General features: G+C 39.9%; 1 protein-coding gene and 1 pseudogene across 51 annotated transcripts in view; one reads left to right on the forward strand and one right to left on the reverse strand.

Moving 5' to 3' along the window:
* PTBP3 (polypyrimidine tract binding protein 3) overlaps positions 1 to 22,248 on the reverse strand; it is a 141,416-nt gene extending 119,168 nt beyond the window's left edge. For 8 of the 50 annotated variants that reach the window (XR_014302319.1, XM_082696940.1, XM_082696912.1 and 5 more), the window contains exon 1: positions 21,977 to 22,224. Coding sequence is in view for 5 of the 50 variants with exons in the window: in XM_082696923.1 (XP_082553049.1) it covers positions 18,998 to 19,031; positions 21,616 to 21,761 (180 nt within the window). In the remaining 45 variants the exon portion in view is untranslated. The other 42 variants (XM_082696942.1, XM_082696914.1, XM_082696932.1 and 39 more) reach the window with 25 other exon arrangements.
* LOC309847122 (small ribosomal subunit protein eS25 pseudogene) lies at positions 8,054 to 8,532 on the forward strand (annotated as a pseudogene). Its single transcript has one exon. The product of its transcript is annotated as a small ribosomal subunit protein eS25 pseudogene (transcript).
* Positions 22,249 to 22,659: the final 411 nt, after the last annotated feature.

Here is a 22,659-nt window from a genome sequence, read left to right on the forward strand (position 1 = left end):
TCTGCAGCTACTATTCTGCTCCTAGGTTGTTGATGCTATTGCTCCACAGGTCATCATTAGCAACAGAGGCTGAATGAAGTTCCTGTCTGCAGTAATGACTGAGCACAAAGCACTGTTAATCTGCCAGTATTCCTTCAATGTGTAAAGGAGGAAACTCTTCTCTGGTGTCAGCTCCTGTTACTGCTAACTCCCCAAAGTTATAAAAATCTCAAATTCTATATACATCCTTCATTTTCTCCCTCTCTCCAATTCCCACCTACATATACACACATACCCCTATCGCCCAAATCAAAACAAACATTTTAATGTCGATGTCTAGAATTAGCCTCAAGACCAACTCCATGTTCAGTAATTCTCTAAAAGGACTCAGAAGACTTGGCATAAAGTGTTCACAGCTAAGACTCATTACAATGGAAGGATACAAGGCAAAGCAAGCAAGAAGAAAGGTATATGGAGCAAAATCTGGGCGACACCAAGTACAAGCTAAGAATTCTCGCCCAGTGAGGCCACACATACTTAATTCCTCCAGCAATGAATTGTGGTTAACACTTGTGGAAAGCTATTTACCAGGGAAAGTCATTAGAAATTCATTGCCCAGGGTTTTTATGGGGAGCTGGTCACCCAGATACCCTCTGCCTAGCATGTACCCAAATTCCAGACTCCCAGAAAGTATAAACCGTATCATTTACACAAACACTCTAAGAACAGTAAGACATTCTTATCATTTAAGGACAAGTCATATCAATGCAGGGAACTGTTTACCAGCCGCGACTCTAGCCAAGCACCAACTTACAAACAGCCTTCCTAAGGACAGCAGTCTCCAGTTGGCTACATTAACTATTTTCTGTACATTGACAATCCTAAATGGTCAAACTAATCTTAACTTTTCTTGCAGCTCTCTGGTAAGGCTGGAACCCAGACACACTTTAGTTGCGGTTCCATCTCTACAACCTTTGCTGCTGCAGCAGCATTAGCAATAAATTTGAAAGAGGGAGAAATAGGAGACTCTGTGTTTGTTGCCTCCACTACAATCAGAGACTGGACAGTGTTGTAGAGTTAAATGTGTTAAAACAGCATAGGCCTATGGAATCTCTCTCTGGATTTAAGTTCTGACTCCACTACTTTCTAAATGAAGGATAAATTATTTGCTTTCTCTGCTCCTGTTTCCATGTCTGAGATGAGGAAAATAAAAACACCTTCCTCATAGTGCTGTGATGATTACACACAAAAATACACATAAAGGACTTAGTAGCTATTATTATTTAGAAGGAAGATTCCCTCCCACTTTGCCTATTGTTCTCTCAGAGGTTAACTGACAATTAGAATGACCAGGTTTTATACCTATGGTCACATTACTTTTGCAACAGCTAAAGTACTAAAATCTATCATCAATTTAGAGAAGGTGGACTTTATAATAAATGATATCTGGAAAACTGGATAGCCATTTGGAAAAAGATAAAGTTGACCCCATATCTCACACACACACACCATACACCAGCATAAACTCTAAATGAATAAAAATCTAAATATGAAAAATAATCACACTATTAGTTTTTTCAAAAGATTCTACCCATTTATTTGACAGAGCACAAATAGGGGGAGCAGCAGATGGAGGGAGAGGGAGAAGCAGGCTCCCCGCTGAGCAGGGAACCCAATGCAGGGCTCAAGCCCAGGACCCTGGGATTATGACCAGAGCCGAAGGCAGCCACTTAACCAACTGAGCCACCCACGGACCCCTATCACACCAGTATTTAAAACAAAACAAAACAAAACAAAACCCATGAATGAATTCTTTTATGAGTCTTGAATAGGGAGAGCCCAGTATCATGATTCAAAATCCAGTTACACTAAAAATAAGCAAAGGTCGAGAACCAACACCCAAAAGAAAGGGGAATACAACCACCCTTAAAGATATATAAATACGCTCTACCTCACTCACTCATATATTAAAAATCAAAACATTAGGGGCGCCTGGGTGGCTCAGTCGTTAAGCATCTGCCTTGGGCTCAGGTCCTGATCCCAGGGGCGTGGGACAGAGCCCTGCATTGGGTTCCCTGCTTTGCAGGAAGCCTGCCTGCTTCTCCCTCTCCCTCTGCTGCTCCCCTTCTTGTGTTCCCTCTCTTGCTGTGTCTCTCTCTGTCAAATAAATAAATAAAATCTTTAAAAAAAAAAAAAAAAAAAAAACCTTAAACCGAGATAACATTTCTCACCAGTAAGACTGGCAAAAATCCAAAAGTTCAACAGCATAATCTCACCAAGAACATAGTCATGCAAAATAGTACTCTCCCAATGGAGTTTCTGGTATTATTTACCTGCAACATATTTAAAATTTGATATAGCAATCCCATGTCAAGACTCTACTTCACAGATACACCTGCATATACAGGAAATATCTATAAAGATTATTCATTAGGAACTGTTCATTATAGCACAGTATTGTAAATAACTTAAGAGTCCACCAACAGAGGACCTAATGAATTAACTTCTATATCCACAAAATATTCTGCAGCTGTTAAAAAAAACTAGAATGGGGGATGCCTGGGTGGCTCAGTTGGTTGGGCAGCTGCCTTCGGCTCAGGTCATGATCCCAGCACCCTGGGATCGAGTCCCACATCGGGCTCCTTGCTCCGCAGGGAGCCTGCTTCTCCCTCTGCCTCTGCTTTCCACTCTGCCTTCCACTCTGTCTGCCTGTGCTCGCTCTCGCTCGCTCTCTCTCTCTCTCTCTCTCTCTGACAAATAAATAAATAAATAAATCTTAAAAAAAAAAAACTAGAATGGGATGCCTAGCTGGCTTAGTACGCAGAACACGTGACTCTTGATCTCAGGATTTTAAGTTCAAGCCCCACAATGGGTGTAGAGATTACTTTAAAATAAATAAAATCTTCTTTAAAAAATTAGAAAAGGGGAAACTCTGAGGAAAATTCCCTCTGCTTTGTTGAGAAAATTAAAGTGAAGAGCAGTGTATATAAATATGCTGCCTTCTGTACTGGAAGAGGAAGAGAATGGTAGGCTTCCTTCACTCATGTCCCGTCCACAGTTTGACTCAAAGCTAAAACCTCGGGGCGCCTGGGTGGCTCAGTGGGTTAAAGCCTCTGCCTTTGGCTCAGGTCATGATCTCAGGGTCCTGGGATGTATACTTGCCTTTACTTGCATAAACGGTATCAGAAAAGTAAATGAAAAGCTAATAAAATTATTACCTTTGGGGGAAACACTAGGAGGGCAACACTGCACATGAGACTTCTCCTATATACATATGACTGAACTTATTTTTTGTTGAACTACCTCTGTTCTCTTAACTTTTATTTATGAATTTTTACTTTCATCAAATACATGCCCTATATCAACTATTATAAAGAAGTTTATATGATAAAGCAAATCCCTCCACCCAATCCTAATCTTTAAATAGTTCTCAGACTTTGTAATGGTTGTCCCTATAACCCTAGATAATATGGTTACACCACTACTTCTGAGTTATCAACTTTAAAAATAAACCAACTTAGGGTGCCTGGGTGGCTCAGTCAGTTCAGCATCTGCCTTGGGCTCAGGTCATGATCTCAGGGTCTTGGGATCAAGCCCTGCATCGTAATGGCTTCCTGCCCAGCAGGGAATCTGCTCCTCTCTCTCTCTCTCTCTCTCTCTCCCCCCCCCCACCCCTCCCCAGTTTGTTCTCTGTCTCAAATAAAGTCTTTAGAAAAATAAAAATTTAAAACACCAACTCTAATATTAAAACTTAAAAATTTATCTCTTATTAAACTTTTCTATTTTCTTGTCCTCTTAATGTTTGAAATATATGCTATTAATTTTAATTCTTAAATAAGTTACCTTTAAATCTTAAATACTAAACTTCATAATTTTATTGTTTATTTTGTCAATCTGACCACCTCTTACTTCTCCATTTTGAAAGACAAAACTGTTAGGAAAAGTAATCTGTGCTCTCCTTCCCTGCCTCTGCCAGCTTCACTTTTATTTTTTATCCTTATAGTTGCTACATTCTGCCCTGCAACAAGAGAATGGTAGGCTTCCTTCACTCATGTCCCGTCCACAGTTTGACTCAAAGCTAAAACCTCGGGGCACCTGGGTGGCTCAGTGGGTTAAAGCCTCTGCCTTCGTCTCAGGTCATGATCTCAGGGTCCTGGGATGGAGCCCAGCATCGGGCTCTCTATTCAGCAGGGAGCCTGCTTCCCCGTCTCTCTGCCTGCCTCTCTGCCTACTTGTGATCTCTATCTGTCAAATAAATAAATAAAATCTTTTAAAAAAAGAAAAAGAAAAAAAAGTTGAGTCCTAAAGAAAATGAGAAGTATGTATAATCCAAAATTAAGGGGCGCCTGGGTGGCTCAGTGGGTTAAGCCACTGCCTTCAGCTCAGGTCATGATCTCAGAGTCCTGGGATCGAGTCCCGCATCGGGCTCTCTGCTCAGCAGAGAGCCTGCTTCCCTCTCTCTCTCTGCCTGCCTCTCTGCCTACTTGTGATCTCTGTCTGTCAAATAAATAAATAAAATCTTTAAAATTCTGGGTCATCATCATGATGATGAAATATAATAGGGAAAAAAGATAATCAACAGTTGAGTTGAAATGTTAATACATGCCTCTTACAAACTAATAGAACAAACATATAAAATATGACCAGAAAAAAACAAATACAATCAATAACTTGAATTAATAGATCCAATGACTACAGAAACAGACATCCAACTAAGAAAACACACTTACAAAAAAAGATACTGTGTCAGATGGGCAAACTTGATTTGTAAAGGGCCAAATATTAAGTATTTAAGGCTTTGCTGAACATACGGTCTCTGCCACAACTATACAAAAGCAACCAGACAATATGAAAACGATTAAGCATGACTGTCTTCCATAAAACGTCACTTACAGACGCTGAGACTCAAATCTCATCTAATTTTCACTTATCACAAGATACAGTATTTTTTTTTTAAACTATTTGCAAGGGTAAAAGCCATTTTAGCATTTAAGCTTAACAGATGGCAGTGAACTCTATTTAGCCCTTGGGTCATAGTTTGCCAATTCCTGCATTAGTTCCTAAAAAAAAGATCTCAATATAATCTAAAAGAATACACTGGACAGAAACTCTACAATAAAAATAGAAACAATAACAAAAGAGTAGCTAATGTCTGGAAACTAAAATTTTAACACCAGTGAACAACCCTGAGTTAAAAAGGACTTTTTTTAAATTATAAGAAAACTGTAAAAATACTTGATATAATGAAATGAAAACACAAACTTGTGGTTTCCAAATTTAATTCCTTAAGATAAATTTACAGTTGAAACAGGAAATTAAAAAATTAGTGGATTAATTATCCAATTCAAAGAAGTTAGGAAAGGAGCAAGAGAACAAACCCAAACAAACATGAAAGAAGAAAAAATTTTAAAGAACAGAAAACCATGAAATCAAGAACTGAAAATCTCTTAAAGATCCATAAAAACCAAAAACTGATTCTTTTAAAACAATACCTGGGCCTCTGGCATAACAGATCAAAGACAAAAGAAACAATTCAGAACAAAAAAAAAGAACAAATAAAGCCTACAGAGATTAAAAATTAACATGAGTATTATAAACTACAGAATAAACTTATGAAATAAATAATCAAATGAATACATTCCTAGAAAAATATAAAATTCCAAAATTACTGTGAGAGGAAACAACTTGAATTAAACCATATGAGTTAAAGATGTTGAATCAATAAATAAAGACTTCCCATCTTCTACTCCCAACCCAGGCCCAGATGGCTTTGCAAGTTAGATCAACCAAACTTTCAAGGGAAAAACAATAAATTTACAGTGGAAAACCTAGCAAATGCAACCTTAACCAAGTATCAAAATTAACACTACAAGTAAGAACAAATCAACACCATTTGCCTTCTGATATAATACACTCAGAAAAAACATCATTTCTGGGGTATTCCTGCCAAAAACACACAACCTAAATCGAGACACAAAGGAATGGATTAAATTCAAAGTGAGGGACACCCTACACAATGAAGCAAGAACTGACATATCTACAAAGAAATAAAAAATCTGTAATTATGGATGGAAATGCCAATTCTCTCCTCTTTCAGTACTTAACAGAACAAAAAGAAAATCAGTAAATACATCAGAAAACTTGAATTTTTTTTTCAAGATTTTATTTATTTGACACAGAGAAAGAGGAGAGATAGCCAGAGAGGGAATACAAGTTGGGGAGTGGCAGAGGGAGAAGCAGGCTTCCCGCCAAGCAGGGAGCCTAACACAGGGCTCAATCCCAGGACCCTGGGATCACGACCTGAGCCGAAGGCAGATATTTAACGACCAAGCTACCCAGGAGCTCCTTGAATTTTCTTTGTTTTAAAGTAATCTATACACCTAACGTGGGGCTGAAACACACAGCCTCCAAGATCAAAAGTTGGACGCTCTACTAACTGAGGCACCCAAAAGACTTGAATTTTCAAACAGCTTATTTTATTGACATTTATAAGGCAATACACTTAACAAAAGTAGACTATACACTCTTTTCAAATGTATATAGACCATTCATACATACTATATGCTTGACATTAAAACAAATTCCAGGAAATGTAGAAAGACTGAAATGATACAATACAAAGTAACCTTAAAAAAGAGTAACACACACACAAAAAAAGAGTAACATGAAGATATCTGGAAAAACCTAAAATATTTACAAATTAAACCACACACTTAGAAACAACCATGGGTCACAGGAGAAATCACAAAAGAAAATATTTTAAACTGAGTGAAAGTAAAAACCCAGTATAACAGGGGTGTCTGGGTGGCTCAGTCGGTTAAGCATCCAACTCTCAGCTTTCGCTCAGGTGGTGATCTCATGGGTTGTGAGATCCAGCCCTGTCTCCAGCTCCTAGCTCAGCTGGGAGTCTGCTTGGAGATTCTTTCCCTCTGCATCTCCCCCACACTTGCACACACCAGTATATGAAAATCTGTGGGATACAGCTAAAGAAATTTAAAATCTGAATTAACACAGGATCTATTTTTTAAAACCTGAGTTCATAATTTAAAACTTTACCACAAATAGCTATCTTGAATTTTATCAAAGATTTAAGGAACAAATAATACTAATCTTAAACAAACACTTTATGAAAAGGATAACTTTCTAACTCATGTCAGTTTTGGTCACTTAATATTTTCTGTCTTTTGAGGAATTTGTACATTTCATTTAAGTTACGTATCTCCTACTTTCTTGCAGTTTTATTTACTCTCAATAAAAATGAAAACAATAAATCAAACTTTTGGGATGTGGCTAAAGCTGTGTTTACAAGAAAATTTATAGCATTAAAATGATTACATTAAAAATATATCAAGTAAAAAAAAAATATATGGAGTGAAAATACCAAGTGTTGGTGAGAATTATAATAATAGTAACTCTCAAACACTGTCAATCAGTACTGGAACTATCATAAAGCTGAACATGTATATTATCCCTACACCACTCTGTACTCTCTTATGGAGTAGTAGGCAAACCTTTAAGATGATCCCCACTGTCTAGTATTCACATCCAGTATAACACCCTACCCTTCATTGTAGGCTACACCTAGCAACATACCTCTAAGAACAGAATACTTTAGCAAAAATGATAGGTTGCCCCTCTCAGATTAGGTTTCGAAAAACTGACTTCTGCTTAACTCTTACTCTGTCTATTGGTTACTTGGGAGAAACAAGTTGCTGAAGCAAGCTCCACTATGGAGAGACCCACACGGCGAGGAAATTAGGCCGGCCTTTAACCAACAACAAATGAGGAAGTGAGACCCTCAGGTCAACAGCTCTGGAGGAACAGACTCTGGCCAATTATATGACCGAACTTGGAAGCAGATTCTTCCACAGAAGATGACTGCAGCATCTACCAATACCTTGATAACACTCTTGTGTAAGTGCCCCAAAGTCAGAGGACTCAGCTAAGCCACACCTAGATTCCTGACCCACAGAAGATGTAAGAGAATAAATTTTAATAACAGAGTGAAAGTGATGAAATAGAAAAATCAAACAAGAGAAAATGAATGAAACCAAAAATTGCCTTCTGGGACATCTTAGTGAGGCTGCAGGGGTGGACGCTCCTCTCCCAGCTTCGTTATGCCGCCCAAGGATGACAAGAAGAAGGATGCCAGGAAATCGGCCAAAAAAGACAAAGACCCAGTGAACAAATCTGGGGGCAAGGCCAAAAAGAAGAAGTGGTCCAAAGGCAAAGTTCGGAACAAGCTGAATAATTTGGTCTTGTTTGACAAAGCGACATAGGACAAACTCTGTAAAGAAGTTCCCAACTATAAGCTTATAACTCCAGCTGTTGTCTCTGAGAGACTGAAGATTCGAGGTTCCCTGGCCAGGGCAGCCCTTCAGGAGCTCCTTAGTAAAGGACTTATTAAACTGGTTTCAAAGCACAGAGCTCAAGTAATTTACACCAGAAACACCAAGGGTGGAGATGCCCCAGCTGCTGGTGAAGATGCATGAACAAGGTCCTCCAACTGTACATTTTGGAAAATAAAATTTTATTAAATAAAAAAAAAAAAAATTGCCTTCTGAAAAAGATCAGTCATACTGAAAACCTCTAGCTAGACCAATTAGCAAAAAAAGAAAGACAACATGAATTACTGATATCAGAAATGAAAAGATGAAAATCATTACAGATCCTAGAGATTAATAAGATAAGGAAATATTAGCAATTTTATGCACATATATTCAACAATTTAGCTGCAATACACAAATATCTTGAACAATCCAAATCCAACATCCATTCATGTTAATAAAAAACAGCAAACAATGAACAGAAAGCAATTTTTTAAAGGTTTTTACTTATTTATTTGAAAGAGAAAGAGAATGAAAGAGAGAGAGCAAGAGAAGGGGGAGGGTCAGAGTGAGAAGCAGACTTCCTGCCAAGCAGGGAGCCCTATGCGGGACACAATCCCAGGACTCCAGGATCATGACCCAAACCGAAGATAATGGCTGAACCAACTGAGCCACCCAAGCACCCAGAAAGCAATTTTTTTTTTTAAACAAAGCTACAATCTTTTTTTTTTTTCTTAGATTATTTATGTATTTGACAGAGATCACAAACAGGCAGAGAAGCAGGCAGGCAGAGAGGGAAGCAGGCCCCCCGCTGAGCAGAGCCCAATGCGGGGCTCGATCCCAGGACCCTGAGATCATGACCTGAGCCAAAGGCAGAGGCTTAACCCACTTAGCCACCAGGCGCCCCAGAAAGCAATGTTTTAACAGGAGCAAGGCATCTAAGAAAAACCTACAGCTAATGAAGATGTACCGCTTTCCCTAATGAGCAGGAAGAAGACAAGCATGTTGTCACCTCTACTTAGCATTACACTGGAGGTTTTAAATTTTAGATTAAGGCATGAAAAAAAATCATAAGAAATGAAACTATATTTACAGATGAAATGATCATGTACATAAAAAAATCCTAAGCAATTAAAAAAATACAATAACAAAATGTGCAAAGTATTTCTGTATATTGACAAGAACACAACTTACAATAAAAAGGAAAAAGGAATATATTTAAAATATACATGTAGGGGCGCCTGGGTAGCTCAGTGGGTTAAAGCCTCTGTCTTCAGCTCGGGTCATGATCTCAGGGTCCTGGGACTGAGCTCTGCATTGGGCTCTCTGCTCAGCAGGGAGCCTGCTTCCTCCTCTCTCTCTGCCTGCCTCTCTGCCTACTGTCATCTCTCTCTGTGTCAAATAAATAAATAAAATCTTTTATATATATATATATATATATATATACACATGTAAACCTGTTTATTTCAGGTTTACATAGGTTAAAATATACATGTAAACCTGTTTATTTCAGTAAACACTGAATATATATATATATATATATATACACACACACACACATATATAATGTACATATACAGGTTAAATATATATTTTACATATACTTACATAAATATATAAACAATATATACAGGTTATATATGTATAAAAATAATATATACACATTAAAATATACATGTAAACCTGTTTATTTCAGTAAACACTGAGAACTACAAAGCAGCACTAAAAGAAATTACAGAAGACCTAAAAATTTGATATACTCTATTCCACAAATTACAAAACTCACTATGGCTGAAACATCAATTTCTCCGTAATTGACCCATATAGTCTATGCAACACAACTCATCCCAGCTTCTAGACAGAAACTGATGAGCTGATTGTAAACTTTCAAGGAAAATACAAATGACTTAGTATAACTAAAACAATATTGATAAAGAATAACAAAGCTGGAGGACCTACGCTAGATCTTGATCTTTTTTTTAAGATTTTATTTATTTATCTGACAGACAGAGATCACAAGTAGGCAGACAGGCAGGCAGAAAGAGACTGAGAGAGGGAAGCAGGCTCCCCGCTGAGCAGAGAGCCCAATGTGGGACTCGATCCCAGGACCCTGAGATCACGACCGGAGCTGAAGGCAGCGACCCAACCCACTGAGCCACCCAGGTGCCCCACTAGATCTTGATCTGAAGGCACAGTATAAATCCACTGTTTTCAAAACAGGGTGATATTAACATAATAAATAGATAATGGATAAAAATTCATTGTGCATAAACAGACACTAATGTTGAGCTGATTTTCAAATAATGGTACCAAAACAATTCATTACAGAAAGGAAATCCTTTTTAACAAAAGGTGCAGAACTAACTTGATAACCCTATGGAAACAAGTCAATCTGCACCTCTAAGACACACAAAAACAAATCTGAGATTCACCTCAGACCTAACCTTTTAAAAAGTTCAAAGTAGAGGCTTCTTAAAACAAATAAAGAGTATCTTTCTACCTTTGGGATAAGCAGAGTTCTTAGACAAGAACAAAAAGCCATAACCAAAACATGGAAAAGAAGTTTATCAAAATTAAATAGTCTTTGAGGAGCTTATAAACATAACTAGAATAGGGAAACCAGTAAAAAACTATTTAAAATAAGTATGTGCTGAGAGGAGAGATAAATGAAATCAAAACCAGGGAAGGTAAAAAAATGGAATGAAGAAAATAAAAACAAAGAACAAGTGAATGAACAGTGTTACAAAGAAAACCACAGGCCCAAAATGGCATCACTTAAGACAAATCATGAAATCTGGACTTAATCCCTAACCTATTAGCAGTTTCAACCTCCCCCAGAATTGTCTTAACCCGTCAGTCAGGAATTTTCTGATCAGCCTCAATAAAATAATCTATCAAAGAGCACTCTCTCAATCCCCCAGAGGAAGATGAGGTAACCTGCATAAGAAGACCCCTGTAAAAGAAGGTGATCTTGCCTAAACAATTCTTTTCTTTCACTAGTAACTTCTTGCCCCACCTTCCTTCCTTTAAAAACCTATGTTGTACAACACCTGAAGCTCCCCTCTTATTCACTGGGATGCTACCTGATTCATGAATCACTTAAGAAATCCAATTAGATCTTCAAATTTAACTAGACTTTGCTTTTGTTTTTTTTTTTAAGATTTTATTCATTTATTTGACAGAGATCACAAGTAGGCAGAGAGAGAGAGGAGGAAGCAGGCTCCCTGTGGAGCAGAGAGCCGGATGAGGGGCTTGATCACAGGACTCTGGGATTATTACCTGAGCCAAAGGCAGAGGCTTAACCCACTGAGCCACCCAGGCGCCCCTGATTTTGTTTTTTAACAATAGAAAACAATTATGGATAAGGTAGGTATTAATACAACTAATTCATCCCCTGAAGTGCGAATGGTCTATATACAATTAAAAGACAGACTGTCAGACAAGATTTAAAGAACACCTTACTAGGGGCACCTGGGTGGCTTTTGTCTGCTTTCGGCTCAGCTCAGGATCCCAGGGTCCTGTCAGCTCCCTGCTCAACAAGGAACCTGCTTCTTCTTCTCCCTCTGCCCCCTCTACCAACATGCTCCAGCTTGCTCTCATTCGCTCTTCCTCTACCTTGTTGTATTCTTTCAAATAAATAAATAAAAGCTTTTTTAAAAAAACAATCCTGGGATGCCTCAGTGGTGCAGTCAGTTGAGCATCTGCCTTCAGCTCAGGTCATGATCCCTGGGGTCCTGGAATTGAGTCCCACCTTGGCGGGGAAGGGGGAGGAGCGGGCGTCCGCGCTCAGCGGGAAGCCTGCTTCTCCCTCTGCCTGCTGCTCCCCCTACTTGTGAGTGCTCTTTCTCTCTCTCTCTTGCTCTCTGACAAATAAATAAAACCCTTTAAATAAATAAAATCCTAAAATAGTTTTTAAAAAAGTCTTACTATATGCTATCTACAGGAACCCATCTTTTTTTTCCCTAGTTTTTCATCTAATTATTTATTTAAGTAACCTATACACCCAATGCAGAGCTGGAACTCACCACCCTGAGATCAATCAAGAGTCACAGCCTCTTCCGAATGAGCCTGCCAGGCACCACAGCAAGAAATCTATTTAAAAAAAAAATAGGTAGGGGTGCCTGAGTGGCTCAGTTAGTGTCTGCCTTCAGCTCGGGTCATAATTTCAAGGTCCTGGTCCACAATAGCCAAACTATGGAAAGAGCCTAGATGTGTCCATCAAAACATGAATGGATAAACAAGATGTGGTGTACACACACACAGGAATATTATGCAGCCATCAAAAAATGAAATCTTGCCATTTGCAAGGATGCAGATGGAACTAGAGAGTATTATGCTAAGCGAAATAAGTCAATCACAGAAAGACAGTTATCATATGATCTCACTGATATGAGGAATTTGAGAAAGGAGATGGAGGATCATAGGGGAAGGGAGGGAAAATGAAACAAGATGAAACCAGAGAGAGAGACAAAATATAAAAGACTCTTAATCTCGGGAAAACAACTGAGAGTTGCTGGAGTGGAGTGGGAGGGATGGAGTGTCTGTCTGGGTGATAGACACTGGAAAGGGTATGTGCTATAGTGAGTGCTGTGAATTGTGTTAAGACTGATGAATCACGGACCTATACCACTGAAATAAATAATACATTATACGTTAAAAAAAATAATAATAATTTCAGGTTCCTGGCTGGGATCAAGACCTGTGTGGGGCTCCCTGCTCAATGGAAAGTCGGCTTCCCCTTCTGCCCCTCCCTACTGTTCATATGCTCTCTTTCCTCTCTCTCTCTCTCAATTAAAATCTTTAAAAAATTAAAAATTAAAGTTAAATTTTTCTTTTTTTTTTTAAGTAGATAAAAAGGGCACCTGCTTAAGCACCCAACTCTGTTTTGGCTCAGGTCATGATCTTAGGGTCCTGAGATCAAGCCCCACATGCTCTGTGTTCAGAGCTAGTCTGCTTAAGACTCTCCCTCAGCTCCTCTCCCCATGTCCTCTCTTCCTCCCTCCCTCCCTCTCTCTTCCTAAAAATAAATAAATCTTTTCTTTTTTAATATTTTATTTATTTGCGAGAGAACATGGGGCAGGGGACAGAGGCAGAGGGAGAAGCAGACTCCCTGGTAAACAGGGAGCCCGAAGTAAGGCTCAATCCCAGGACCACAGGACCACGACCCAAGCTGAAGGCAGCCATTCAACCAACTGAACCACCCAGGCGCCCCAATAAACAAAATCTTTAAAAAAAAAAAAAAAAGGTAAAAAACTTGATAGACTGGGGCACTTGGGTGGCTCAGTGGGTTAAGCCTCTGCCTTCAGCTCAGGTCTTGATCTCAGGGTCCTGGGATAGAGCCCCCACACGGGGCTCTCTGCTTGGCAGGGACCCTGCTTCCCCCTCCCCCTCTGCCTGCCTTTCTGCCTACTTGTGATCTCTCTCTGTGTCCAACAAATAAATAAAATCTTAAAAAAAAAAAAAACAGACAGTCACAAAGATATGTGAATGGCTAAAAACACACGAACGGGTAGAAATATGCAAAAAGGTAAGTGCCACCACCAGTTATGCGGTCAGTGTAAATTAAAAGTATAATGAGATACCGTTAGCAATTCTGGTTAAACCCACTAGAATGGATAAAAGTGAAGACTGGCAAAATGCACATGTAAACAAGGATGTGGGCAACCTAAACTCTAATACAAAGCTAGTTAAGAGTATAAAGTGGTACAACATTTAAAGGAAAATAGTTTGACAGTCTCTTACAAATTTAAACATATACATTATCTAATTTTATTCCTAGTTATGGTGTAGAATGAAACATACATCTACTCAAAGACATAAACAAATGATCATAGCAGCTTTATTCAGAATAGCCCAAATCTAAAAAGAACCTAAACATCTACCAACATGAGAACAGATTTTTTTTTTAAAGATTTTATTTATTTATTTGACAGAGAGAGAGGAGAGAGATTACAAGTAGGCAGAGAGGGAGGGAGAAGCAGGCTCCCCGCCAAGCAGAGACCCCGATGCAGGGCTCGATCCCAGGACCCTGTGATCGCAACCTGAGCCAAAGGCAGACGCTTCACGCACTGAGCCACCAGGCGCCCCAAGAACAGATTTTTAAATACTGTAATATGTTCACATAATGGAATATTCTCAGAAATAAAAATAATCAACCACTGATACATGCAACATGGCTGAAGCTAAAAATCATTTTGCTGAGGGGCACTTGGCTGGCTCAGTCCGTCGGTTGAGGGACCAGCTGAGCAACCGACTCTTGGTTTTAGCTCAGATGGTGATCTCAGGGTGATGAGATGGGGCAGAGACCATGCAGAGTCTGCTAAGGACTCTTTCTCTGGTTCCTTCTGCCCATCCCCCCCAATAAATAAATCTATAAACAAATAATCATTTTGCTGAGTAAGAGAAGTCAGACATCAAAGAGCTGTGTATATGATGTGTAAATATTTTATTCCATTTAAGTTCAGAAACAGGAAAAAATAATCTACAATGATAGAAATCAGAACAGTTGCCTAGAATCAGTCTGGAAAAAGACAACAAAGAATATTTTACCGTGATATTCTAGTGCCTTGACTGGGGAGGAGGAAACACAGGTGGATACATTTGTTAAAATTTATTGCACTGTGTACCCTTGAGTACACACTGTGTACCCTTGCACTGTGTACCCTTCACTCTATGTAAATTACAACCCAATTTAAAAAAAAATTCCAGCAAAGGCCTTCCATATTTTGTACAGCTCAAGCACAGCAGCAGGCAAGCATTTTCTAAAAAGGGCCAGAAAGTAAATATTTTAGGCTTCGTGGTCATATGATAACTGCTTCAACTATTCAATTCTACCATTCTATTGTGAAAGTCACCAGACAATATGGAATTAGCATGGCTCGGTTCCAACAAAATTATTTACAAAACAGGTGGCAAGCTGGATTTGGTCCACAGCCTGGAGTTTGCTAAGCTCTGGTCAAGCAAATAAAAAATGAATCTTCAAAATTAATTTAAATTTGTTATATTGCTCTCTCCTTTATACTGACAGGGCGGTACTTATTAGAAGCCAATTTTAGTCCACTAAACGTGAGTTTTTCTATACTCATCTAATCATGTAAAATAGGAAGACTACTGAGAAAACATATGGAGTATCATCATTTTAAAAAGATCAGGTTTTAGGGGAGCGGGTGCCTGTCGGATAAGTGGCCAATTCTTGATTTCGACTCAGGTCATGATCTCTCCATCCTGAGACTGAGCAGCATCAGCCTCCCAGCTCAGCAGAGAGTCGGCTTCTCTCCCTCCTCCTCTGGTCTCCCCCTTCCCCAGCTCAAGAGAGAGAGAGAGAGAAGAAATAGAGAGAGAATGAGCAGGGGAAGAGGGAGAGGGAGAAGCAGACTCACTGCTGAGTGGGGAGCCCAACAGGGAGTTCAATCTCAAAACCCTGAAGACCATGACCTGGGTGAGCCAAAGTCAGACTCAATGGCCTGAGACACCCAGGTGCCCAAAAATCATTTGCTTTAATAACGATTATAGTACTTTGGGAAAATAACCAAAAATACGGGAAATACTTGAGTTTCAGATAAACTAGTTAGTAAATAAAATATAAGCTGTAAATTTAAAATATACTTAGGTACACACACAAAAAGCCATGTTACCCACAATGCTGAGAGTCTGATTTATCCAGTATAATAAAAAAAAATTTTTTTAAGATTTTATTTATTCATTCTTGAGAAACAGAGAGGCAGAGGCAGAGGGAGAAATAGGCTCCCTGTTTCAGGGAGCCCAATGCAGGACTCGATCCCAGGACCCTGGGATTAAGACCCAAGCTAAAGGCAGATCCTTTAACCAACTGAGCCACCCAGACACTCTGGTATAATAAAGTTCTTGACATATTTTCATTATCAGTCATCTCTAAAAATAATGCAGCTTTCTTCCCCTAAAATAAAGGATTTCATATTTAAGGATATGTTTAATTCTTTAAAAATGAAATGCATATTTTTCTGAATCCGGGAAAGCAGCTTATGAACCATAACCTGAAATCCACTTTTGCCACTGGCTGAAACTATTTGTTGTATTGTCATATTCAGATAACAAACAGAGGAAGGTAACGGACATTTCTTTTTTTTTTTTTTTTTTTTTTTTTTAGTAACTGATATTCTTAAAGGACTTATTTAAATTTGCTTATTTTGGTTTATATAATCTAGATGAATTATGAGCCTTATCAGCCTATTACCTGGTAACTAAACTCCCTGGATGGGATCCAAGAAAGAAGGAGAACTATCTTAAGAAAAATCTTCTATATAATGAGTAATTTATTGCCATTTCCAGTATTTAAGTCTATAAAAATATAGAATGCCTAGTGAAACAACTAAGTCAGCTGATCTCTTCAGAGCAGGATGTTATCTTTGTTTTCAAAGTGCTTGCTACTGAACAGGTAGTAAGAAATCAAAATCATGTATTCAAACCTGGTTGCCATGTCTAATCTTTTTCTTTTATTTATCGTTAAGATATATTTTCCCCCATAATATCCCTTCAAGCATAATTTCTCTACTCAAAAATGGTTAAGTTTTTTAAATGTCTCATGTATTCATTTGTGCCAGATAAACTTTAGAATCGCAAATCACATTTCAGCTAAAACCAAACAACATTCACTGTTTTTTTTTTTTTTGAAGATTTTACTTATTTATTTGAGAGAGAGAAAGACAGAGACAGAGTGAGAGAGCATGAGAGGGGAGGTCAGAGGGAGAAGCAGACTCCCCATGGAGCTGGGAACCTGATGTGGGACTCGATCCCAGGATTCTAGCATCATGACCTGAGCTGAAGGCAGTCACTTAACCAACTGAGCCGCCTAGGCACCCCAACATTCACTTTAGATATCCTTTCCCTCACAGGTACCTATAGAGTCACCAAAAGTGGTCCTAGATATGAGCCTGCAGTTTCTAATCTCTTAGTGTCATTCCCAAAAGAGAAAGTAACTTACGTATCTGTGAAAGAAAAAAAAAAAAAGAAGAAAAGCATATCTCACTAAAGAGATTCCTTCATTTATTTTCAATTCATAAAATATGTTCAAAGTTTGCCAAAGCAAGCTAACTCCACCCAACCTCAAAAGACAGTATAAGCAGTGGTTCCCTATTATGTTAATGTTAAGAATCCTATTGTTAGTTTCATATGGTATTATGCTTATTTTTTATGGTATTTTAAGAATAAGAGCACCGCCACCACATCCAGTAACTGCAAATGTGGAAGTGCTGAAATTGCTAGAAGTGCAAGAAGAGATGAAGAAGAGATACAGGAAGACAGAAAGTGGTGAAACAACCTTATACAAAATACATATAATATAAACACGAATTATTTATTTTTGTTTTCTGTAGTAATCCAAACCATAAGAGGCCTCTAGAACTAGATTCCTAACTCAGGTACATCAAATATCAAATTACTAAAGGAAACCTTAACACACCCGTTTATATTTTAAAAGCCTCATATTGGTGAATATTGTTTACTTGATTTATATTTTAGAATTCAATAAATGAGAAAACTGATAAAACTAATGTGACTTAGAAGAGTTATTACTGTAAAATATTAATTATCCAGATCTCCTGATCACTTTCTAGACAGAACCCTTATTACTGACAGCTAGTTATATTAAAAAAAAAAAAAAAAAAAAAGTCAGGCTTTGGAACCAGGAAGACATGGGTTTGAACTCTGGTGCATAACACCTTGAAAACAAACTCTCTGCACCTATTTTTACATCTCTAAAATGGGAATTTGGGGCACCTGGGTGGCTCAGTGGGTTAAGCCTCTGCCTTTGGCTCAGGTCATGATCTCAGGGTCCTGGGATCCAGTCCTGCATTGGGCTCTCTGCTCAGCAGGGAGCCTGCTTCCTCCTCTCTCTCTGCCTGCCTCCTCTGCCTACTTGTGATCTCTATCTGTCAAATAAATAAATAAAATATTTTAAAAAAAATAAAATAAAATGGGAATTTATTGGCGTGCCAGGGTGGCTCAGTCGTTAAGCATCTGCCTTCAGCTCAGGCCATGATCCCAGGGTCCTGGGATAGAGTCCCACATCAGACTCCCTGCTCAGCAGAAAGCCTGCTTCTCCCTCTCCCACTCCCCCTACTCGTGTTCCCTCTCTCGCTTTGTCTCTCTGTCAAATAAGTAAAATCTTTAAAATAAAATAAAATGGGAATTTTTAATACCTACCTTGAAAAACTATCATAATTAGTGAAATATGTGTAAAGCAGCTGACACATACTAGGAATTGAAGAAACTTTAGCTGCTATTACTATTTTCTTTCTCATAAATACAACCAAGAGAAAATAGAAGAACAACCATGATAGGGAAATACAGTCTAGACTACATCTAACACGTAAAACAAAACAAAATCAAATAAATGAACTCTGATAATTCAAGTAAAAACTTTGTAAAAAGTAAAAGTAAAGTATTTTGTAAGAAAGTAAAAGTAACTTTGGGCTAACCTTCATTTTAGTCATACAAGATAATGTTGTATGTAAAATCCAAAATCTATATAATTATGTAAAATCCAAAATCAGCTACAGATCCACTTATTTTGGGGCTAAATAAAAATGAAAGATTATTATCACACAGTAAAACATAATTTTATGAACAGATGAGATGATTATCACCACTGGGGAAAAAAAATGCCAAAACAAAGATTTTAAAAAGCTTATGAAAGGATAGTAAAAGAGTCCTACCTTTAAACCGACTGCTATAAGATCTGTAACAACACTGTATGGAAAAAGTAAAAAGAGAAAATGGGAAACAAAGTTAGAGAACAAGTTTTTCAAAGACAGAGATAATAAGATTAAAGAAAAAAAGGAAAAGCATTATAATAATAAAAATTAATAAAAATAAGAATGTGATGAATTGTGAAATGTTAATACAAAGGAAAGTGATGGGACAGTCTAGCAACAGCAGAGTATAAAGCAAAGCTTCAACCACAATTTAAGAAATAAAAAGTAAATCCAATTCTTTTAGCATTTATTAAAATACAGCTGTTTCAATAAAATGACTAACATGTGTTTATCTATTTACCTCTATTTAACAAATCCAAATCAAAACTTAAAATTGCCAAAGTTCATTCTTTTAAATCACTGGTCTGAATTACCGTGTTTTAAAACTTTAAATAAAACAAAACTAGTTGAGTGGCTTTTACAGAAATAGAAGGTATCTTGCAAATTTCCATCTACCACCCAAAACAGCTCACCAAAATACAACTAAGATAGTCTCTCAGAACTAAAATAAATGCAAATATTAAATTTCAGACATGAAAATTTTCAAGATCTGCTTTTTATTTTCTTTTCTTTTTTTTCAAGATCTGCTTTTTAAAAAAACTCTACCACATCAAAACTGTGTTTAAGTATAAATTATCTCAGGAGGAAATGAACACGTACACACACACACACACACACACACACACGACAGTTGGGATTTGAGGAAGAACTAGAAAGATATATTGACTGGTAGATTGATATTTATTTTTGAACTATCCAAAATAATGAAAAAGGATCTTTTCAGGCTGTGGGAAAATGCAGAAAGTTAGTTAGCCTCCAGAAAGCAGTCACTGGGTTCAAAACCACATCCCTTAACCCCAAGGTGTAAAAACTCCTATAAAGTTCTCCAAACAGAAATCCATCTTTTCTCACACCAAAACAATCTTCAATTACAGTCTGCCTTCATATCTCCTAAAAGAAAGCTCTAACTAAATTCTATATATTGTTAATATCCTATAATGCCATTACTTAATAAAAGTAAAAAAAAATTATGAATCTGGATTGTTCAATGATGCAAATTTGTTTTAAACAATAACCATGTAAAAAAATAAACAATAACCATGTCGATTTTTAATTTTTTCTTATAGACTCTGGAAACTTGCAATTCATTTGTCTGAAATTTAAATGCGACAAATAACACTGAATAGAAAATAAGACTGTATAGGTCCTGGACTTAATTTCCAGAATGTCTTACTGCCCCACGTATACAAACCAAAAAACTCATTCCTAGCTTTAAAGCCACATATAGGGTGAAGAGTTATTAAACTATCCAAAAGAGTAAGTTTGCACTTCTCAGTTACCCAAGAGTTTAATAGCCAAGATGCGTAAGTGGAGTCTTTTGTCATCACTATCACACTATCAATTTTCCAATACAAAAAAGCTAGCCTGCTTCCATGGCTCAAGTCAAACTGTCTAACCACAACGCACTACACACAGTGAGACGCTAATTTCACAATCTTTCTGAACTGAAATGTTGGCATAATCACACAAATTAAAGCAGCAAAACTTTGCACACATATAAAGTGTAACCGAAGCAGGTGATGTGAAATGAGTTCTCAACAATGTCCTCAGAATACTTTCAATTAAACAACGAATACCGCTTCAATTAAATTAAAACAAAATATAGAACATCACAACCATCAGTGAAATCTAAAACCGCACTCTAAAATCTGCAGCAGAGTGCAATTAGCATTCAAATGAGTTAATCCAAATATCATACAGACTTAACGTTATGAAAGTAGATAAAAGAAGTCTAACGAAGGCAAAAATTGTTGGAAGATTCCATTGTCTTTACACAGCATGGCAACAGTCATCAACTCTATGGTAACATGTACAAGGCTTTTACTGTTTACGCAAGTTCCACATATTCTACAACCAGGGGGGTTACAGATATGTTGTCCTCAAAAGCAAGTAAAAGGCCAAACAAAAACTCAAATATATAATGAGAATGAATAGTGGATTTGCAAGCTCTAACACAGCCGGAGATATTTTTTAAATCTTGATATGCACATGCTACAATTAATACACGAAGATCCTAATCTAGTCGTTTCTTTGAATATTAAATTATCTATCAGGTTCCACGCCATATCCCTGGGTTCTCAGCGAAATTTTTCTATCCGTGAATCCAGAATATTTTTATTTTGGCCACGGACCTCATTCACTTTCAGAGCGTCTGAATGCTCCCGAAAATTGCAGAAATTCACGAAGTTTCTTTTGGGGGTATGTGGGGGCTGCGGTCCACGATCACCAGGTCCAGACGCCCGGTATACAGAGGTCTTAGCACAGCTCACAGCCCAGGTCCGGAGACCTCGGCGGGTTCCCCCGCACGTCGACACGCCGCGGGGGGCCCTGGCTTCGGGACCAGGTCGCCGCCCAGACGTGCCCCGACGCGTGCACTCGCCGTCGGCCTCTCCGCGGCCACTCGCCTCCCCACCAGGGGAAGCGCCAACGCTCGCCCCACCTCACCGGTAAACAGCAACTCCCCAAGCGGGAGGACGCCCGCCCCGAGCGCCGCCTCCGCCTCCCCCAGCGCAGCGCACCATTTTCTGAGAGGAAGTGTCGGCAGGCCCGGCCGGGCTCCCCGGACTGCGCGCGGAGGGCGGACCCCGGCACCCCGCGGCTGCACCCGGCGGCTGCACCCGGCTTTCCTCCGCTTCCGGGTGTGAGGATATGAAGGGGCGGACATTACGGGGGCGCCCCAGCCGGGGGAGAAGAGGGGGCGGCGGACCGCCCCTCCGCGATTCCGGGCGCCCGGAAGCCCCGCCGTCGGACTCGGCCGGGGTCGCTCCCCCGGCCGCCGGCGCAGCGCCCGGCTCCCCGGCCGTGGCGCGTCCAGCCGAGAGCCGAAAGGAAGCGGGGCAACCACAGCCCCGCACAACCGCTGCGCCTTCGAGTACTTACCCATCCATGGCCCAGACGGACGAGCGCACGGTGCGGGGACTGACGGGTTCACCGCGAGCGGAGGGCGGAGGCGGCGGCAGCCGGGTGGCTCCGGGCACGGACAAGCGGCGCCTCTCCGGAGCCCCGCCGGCTAGGAGGTGGAGGAGAGTGGGAAACAGGGGCGGAGACCAGGGACGCTCCCGCCACAGCCGCGCCCCCGCCTTCCCCACCCCGCAAGCGCGTCCCCGCCTCGCCTCGCCCCGCCCCCTAGGGTTGACGCCCTCCCTCTGCCCCGCCCCCAGCCGGCCTCCCGCTCGGCTCCAGGGCGCCCTCTTCCTGCCGTCGCCCTAAGACTCCGCCTCCCGGCCTCTCTCCCCAGCGCGTGCTCGCGCTTCGCCCCCGCTTCCCTCCTGCGTTCACGGGAGCGCGCTCCTTGTGCTTCCCGCTCAGTCGCCCCGCCCGCCCACCCGCGGGCCCCGCCGGCTTTCCGGCCGCTCTGCCTCGGGCTGCTGGGCTCGGACACCTCCGTCTCCCCGTGGGAAGAGCGTTGGAGACCCGGCTCTGGAATGTAGGTAGGAGTGTCTCGCCGGGACCCGAAAGCACGGAGGCCCGGTGGGGGCCGTGGTCTTCGAAGCCCCGGGCCCTGCAACCCGGGGAAGCCCCGGCTCGGGATCCGGGCTGCCACGAACTCCCGCCAGTACGAG

The sequence above is a fragment of the Mustela nivalis genome (assembly GCF_964662115.1).
Source record: "Mustela nivalis genome assembly, chromosome: 13".
NCBI classification, from domain to species: domain Eukaryota; kingdom Metazoa; phylum Chordata; class Mammalia; order Carnivora; family Mustelidae; genus Mustela; species Mustela nivalis.